The sequence below is a fragment of the Lutra lutra genome, chromosome 11 (genome assembly GCF_902655055.1).
Source record: "Lutra lutra chromosome 11, mLutLut1.2, whole genome shotgun sequence".
NCBI classification, from domain to species: domain Eukaryota; kingdom Metazoa; phylum Chordata; class Mammalia; order Carnivora; family Mustelidae; genus Lutra; species Lutra lutra.
This window is the reverse complement of record NC_062288.1, coordinates 86,122,828-86,128,827: the sequence shown is the minus strand read 5'-3', so window position 1 is coordinate 86,128,827 and position 6,000 is coordinate 86,122,828. Positions and strand designations below refer to the sequence as shown.

The window sequence follows — 6,000 nt, the reverse complement described above, 5'->3', positions numbered from 1 at the left end:
CAGTGACAAAGAAAGGGCTGGAGGGCATTGTTCCAGGTTGAGGCACAGAACGGGCACAGACACGGACGTGCACTGGTGGGGGTGGTTTACAAGGGGCCTACAACTGGGGGTGTGGCAGGAGGTACACCCTGGGAAGAAGGCACTGTCGCATGAAGGAAGTGAGCCAAGGAGTGAGGACGCTAGGAGACAATTAATGACGTGACGCTTCTGCTTCGAGAAGGATAATCCACTGCGAGAGCGAACACCACTTTCGTTGGAGGGAGCCCCGAAAGACAGGCGCCATCGCCCAACCTGAGTTTTAATGTGGAATGCACAGAGCCCTTAAAGAAAGAACTCCAGAGCAGAGTTGTCGAACCATCGTTAGAACTTTTCTAACTAGATCGCAGCCCCCCCACCTGGCCCTGCACCCCCAGGACAGCCTTTTATAAAACGAATTCAGTGGCGCTGCTCCGGAGGTGGGCACTGGCCACAGGGCTCCACGACGTCATGGGGCACCATTCAAAGACCACCACCTCGGTTGAGTACGAGCACCTTTCAAAAGCAGAACAAGCCACCCCACAGGAGTTCCAAGGGGCCAAGTGCTCCTACAGAGATGAACAGTTCCACTTCCTGTTGCCACATTTTAACTATTTATTGAATGAGGCAGTAATAGACAGAATGGAAAACAACACAGAATCCATGCTCTGCTACTTGGGTTTTGCTTTTCTTCGTCTTCTTCTTGGCAATTTCTCAAACTATTAGGAGGTTATTTCACCACAAAGGAACGCGGACTTTAAAGCCCCTGAACAGCTTCACAATGACGATAAAAAATAATAATTAAAAAAATAACAAGTTGTAGAACTAGGACTGTTCATATGTAAATTTCCCTTCCCTCCCCCTATTACGTACAGAAAAAAACATACAAAGAACATTAGATAGTTTTATATAAAACAAGCAAATACAAGAATCTGAAACTTTTCTCAAAGGCTGAGCAAGATGTGAAGGATCTTTTAATGTCGCATTAAAAAAAACACATTAAATACACTATCACACGTGGGGGCCCGGGAGGAGGGGAAGAGTTGTCCCTGTACTCAAGGAGCAGAGATTTGGCCTGTCGAGAAGTCAGGTGAATTTAGCCACTGGAGACTCAGGGCTTACAGCTGAGAAATCACAGAATTTAACAGTTACTGAGAACACCCAGAGCGGTCAACCCCTGCGAGGAGGCAGCTGCGGGGGCCTGGCCCAGCGGGCCGCACCTGGGAAAACTGCAGCCTCCCTTCTGAGATAGGACCTGCCTCAGGGCTGCTGGGAACACCCAGGTCCCTTTCTCTTCCAAGGCCCCGCAGGATGAAGAGCAACCTTCCTCGACGTGGGGGCTCCCGTCACCTCCGGTCTCCTCTGTTAAGCTACAGAAAGTTACTGGAAAGGAAAAAAATTGCTCCCATTGGTGTGCCCTGGTTTTTGAAGATTTTTATCTCCCTCCTTCCTTTCCCCTTCCAACCCCTCCCCTCCCCCTCGCACTCTCTCCCCTCCAAGCACACGCCCACAAGCACACTTAACGCGCACATGCTCCTCAAACCCTTAATACTTCCGTTACCTTCAGTTCATATACATGACCAATCCAGGACTGACCTTAAAACCAAAGCAACATTTTAATAGTCATGAGATCAAGAAGGCTTCCTGGGAAGGGGAGGAGATGGGAGGCTGGAGAAATCCCTCCTGTCCCTGCCTGGAGCTTTAAGGACATTCACCTGCCTGTGGCAAGGTCAGCACCTGGGCCAGCCCAAGGAGCATCTCAGCTGCCAGGCCATGAGGCCCTTGGACCTTGCAAACACAATTTCTGGACCCCACCCCATTCTGGAACCTCCTTCCTCAGGTGAGTCCAGCAGGGAGAGTTCTGGGTGGCCACTGGGAGGCAGCTTTGGTGAAGGGCATGGTCACCTCCGCCTGAGTTTGTCAGTAGCTCAACGCATGACCCTGGTATGAACAAAAACCGGGTGACTGTGTCTGGCCACGTACCCTACACCCACTAAACTGGGTGAATTATTTTTTTCCACAGCTCACCTTGATTTCATACAGATAATTCCATGCGGGTTTCATATACATATATATATATATGTATATATATACATATACATACATACATACATACATACATATATATACTTTATATATATGTAAATGTGTATATCCATATGTACACATATACATATATTCACACTCACACATACACACACGTAAGTATACACACATGTTTCTGCAGAAAGAAGTCCTGCCACAATTTGGCTTTTTCGGGATGGTGAAATTGACAACACAGTATCTTATCCCACCAATCCCAGAAAATCAAGAGTGGTGCTTTAAAAAATGCAATTCCAAAACCCACTGCCTTTCTTCCTTTTTAAAAAAAAGGTTAACAAAACTTTTCTTCCGAAGTCGAGAGACTTAATTCCATTTGATTGCACCTCTGCAAACGTGTAAAAAATTTTGAAGTAGACTAGAAAACGATGCCATGGTACGGCTGCATGTCACTGTTCCAACGTCACCACCTCCACAGCCTGGCCGTCCATGGTGACTGTGCTGTCCGATATCCGGGTGGTAACAGGGGCCATGGCCACCTGCACCGGCCCATTGCCCTGGGCGAGGCTGGTTACCACAGTCTGGTACATGCTCACGGGGATCTGGACCAGTCCTGGGGAGACAAAGGGGAGATGGTTGGTGGGGGTCGGGCTCAGCTTCCCAGATGCTGCCTGGACAGGGCAACCAGCCCCAGCCCTTCAGGGTACCGCTGCTCAGCCTCATGTAATCGCCCACCACTGTCCAAGCACAAATATATCCCTCCTCTTACCCACTGTCATTCTTAAAACGGACTGTCAGGAAAGAAAATGCGAAGAAACTGTGGAAATGGGACCCAGAGCAGGGCCTCCCCAACTTGCCGGGAGATGAGCCTGCCTGCCTCTCATTTTAGGAAGCAAGGCTGGTCAGGTGTGAACCCTCCTCCACAGCCCAGCCCTCCCGACTGCCTCCTTCCACTGGGAAAGGCTGCCATTAATTTTCTTTGATGTTCTGCTACTGACTTCTTCAGTCTTCTGCCTGCCTATGCTCAAGTTTCTCTCAGCGTCAAAAAAATGCCTCCCTCAATCCTGTCCTGTTTTCTTGGCCACTGCCTCTCCCTTCAGTGTTTGCTTATTAAAAAAAGGGGTTGGGGGGACTCCTGGGTGGCTCGGTCAGTTAAAGCATCCAACTCCTGATTTCGGCTCGGGTCGCGATCTCAGTTAGGGTCATGAGACTGAGCCCCATGTCGGGTGTGAAGTGTTCACACTGGACATGGAGCCTGCTTAAGATTCTCTCTCTTCCTCTCCCTCTGCCCTCCCACCACTCTCAAAAAAAAAAAAAAAAAAAAAAAAAAAAAAAAAAAAAAAAGCAAAAGCCTAGGGCATTATTTTCTTGATGTTAGATTCACAGACCAGTAAAATTTAAAAATACATTTTGGGGTCAACTTAAAAAGACCCAACTGTTTCCTAATATCACTATTATTTCACATAGAAAGGATGGTTTCACACAAAGGGATAAAGAAGCACATAATCTCAGAAAAGGGCAGTCCTTCCTAAGAAAGAAAAGTTCATAGTTCGATATGACATACTAAAGAAAAAATGGGATTTGCGTTAAATGAGGCAGAATAAATGCCTATTATCAAGCTCCTCTTCCTCTTAAAACTGAAATTGTAATTCAGTGGGAAGAAGGATATAAATGAGGGATGTCAACAGGTTTTTGGAAGATGTAAAGTGGTTCTGACTTATCAGAGAAATGGAAGTAGCAAGTCCTGCGCCCACGGAGGGCGCTGGACATAGGCCTCACTACGCACAAACTGACGAGGCTGAAAACAGGAATTGGTTAAGCGTGTGTGTATTCAACTGTACTGCACCAATCCCAGCACCCAGAAACCCTGCCCTTTGTTGACAGGACATCTGAAGTTCGTCCACTGTTCTGAGAAGCTGACCTGGAGAAGCTGGAAAAGACCCCAGTGATACCTGTTGGGTGGGGAAATGGGGGGGAAGACACTGAAAACTCAAGCCTGCTGTGCAAGCGCTTACCCCGAGGCCTACAGATGGCCCAGCTGTGGCCCGCGCTCGCTGACACAAGGTTGCAGACAATGGTGGGGGTGGGAGAAGAAAATGAAAGCTCCAGAACCCTGATATCCTCAGAGAAGAGATTTGTATCATAAATCTTTCTTAAAAAGGAATAGGAGAAAAACTTTAAAGTAAAAAATCTAATGATGAAATATAATCCAATGAAATCAGAAGATAAAGTCATGGAAATTTCTCAGAGAGTAGGATTCAAAGATGGAAAGGAGAGAAAAGTATGAGACGGAAGGGGTCCAACCGCTGATAAAACAGAATTCCAGAGACAGTAAAAACAAAAACAAAAAAACCCAGAAGGCAGGGAATTATCAGACACATTGTTAGACGCCCGGGAGACAGGATGACAAAGGACCAAGACACTGACACGTGTCTTTGCAAAATTTCAGAACACTGGGGATAAAGCAAAGATCCTAAAAGAGTCCAGAAAGGAAAAAAAAAAAAAAAAAAAAAAAAAAAAAAAAAAAAAAAAGGCCCTGTACAAAGAACTGGGAGTTGGAATATTGTGGGACTTCTCAAAAGCAAGCCTGGAAGCCGGGAGCAGTTTCCTTCAAGAAGGCATCAAAGCAGATACCTTCAAGCGTCTGAGAAGTGCTTTCCCGCTAGCACTGTTCCCAGCCCATGAAATGACACCCCTCCCAAATGAGTGTGACAGCAGAAGAAAGGCATCTTCAGACCTGGATGGGGTGGGGAAAACTGGCCACCCGCGCACGCTTTCTCGGGGAGCGCTGAAGGGTGAGCTCCACAGCAAGAGGGAAAACCACGAAAGACGCAGCGTGGGAATCAAGGAGACCGAAAGCCCACGGGAAGAGCAGTGGGGTGGGCTGAGGGGCCCCGGACCAGAATTCTGCAGTGGGTCTGAGAGCGCAGAGAGGGGACACCGGCACAAGCACCCGGGGACAAGTACTGACAGGGGTTTTCCAGAAGCAGGCAGAAGCAGTGACTATGATCTAAAACACAGAAGGGAAAAAGCAAATAGTAACAGTGATAATATCCTTGTCTTAGCAGTGGACAGTTTTTAATGTAAGTTATAATAATATAAACATACAAGTGGGTTATCAAGAAACTGCAATAATGTCACCACTCAAGAAATAATGATTTAAGACTTTTAGAGCAGTAAAGATACACACCAGAAAGAGCAAGCAGAAAGTGTTGCCTCTAGGGTATAGTCTTTTTTTTTTTTTTTTTAAAGGCCCCTTAGTCCTCTTTGAGATGTAAAGCTATATAGGACTTTGTGGAAAATAAAAATTAATTTTAAAAAGATGTTTTATCAGAATATTTTCTAATGCAAACAAGAACCAAAGAAGAAAATGCTCTTTTACAAAAAAGCAGGTTCTGTTGTCCCTCATGTTGGAGGCTGGCCCCACCCCTGCCTCTGGCAATATGGACAGCAGCCTCCCTTGGGTGCTGGGTGCTCAGGGAACACGGGCACAGGTGTTCATCCACTGGCGGGGCCAGCAAACCCATGTGGCTAGGCTTTCCTGTTTGACAGAGGGCTACTTCAGGGCCAAGTGTGGCTCTGGTTCACGTTGTTTCCCATAGCGTGAGGTACACGATGCGCCGGAAGGACAGCAGGCCAAGGGAGTCTCTTCCTGGCCTCAGCACTGTGAGCCCGGGTCCTGGTCCCCGGCCTATAAACCCCAGGCAAGGCCTCAGTGTGTGTGAGCACCACACAGCCCTGTCCACTGCCCCAGCGTATTCACGGTCACCTTCGCTTTCGTCCTCTCTTCTGGTCACCAGAGGCGAGGCAAAACTCATGAAGCCACGACGCAGAAGGCCCCCTGCAGAGCCTGGACACCTGTGTCCTCCTGCAAAGAAGCCACAGGCTGGCAAACAGCAACTAAACTAGAAGCAAAGCTCCCAACTTGGGGAACAAGCTGCACCC

General features: G+C 47.6%; 1 protein-coding gene across 5 annotated transcripts in view; it reads right to left on the bottom strand.

Annotated features, from left to right (window-relative positions):
* Nucleotides 1-612: 612 nt before the first annotated feature.
* Nucleotides 613-6,000, bottom strand: part of NRF1 (nuclear respiratory factor 1) — a 145,791-nt gene continuing 140,403 nt past the window's right edge. For 3 of the 5 annotated variants that reach the window (XM_047694488.1, XM_047694489.1, XM_047694491.1), the window contains one exon: nt 613-2,668. In XM_047694488.1, coding sequence (XP_047550444.1) covers nt 2,505-2,668 — 164 coding nt within the window. In that variant the 3' untranslated portion in view covers nt 613-2,504. The remainder of the gene's footprint in view (nt 2,669-6,000) is intronic. The other 2 variants (XM_047694490.1, XR_007121419.1) reach the window with 2 other exon arrangements.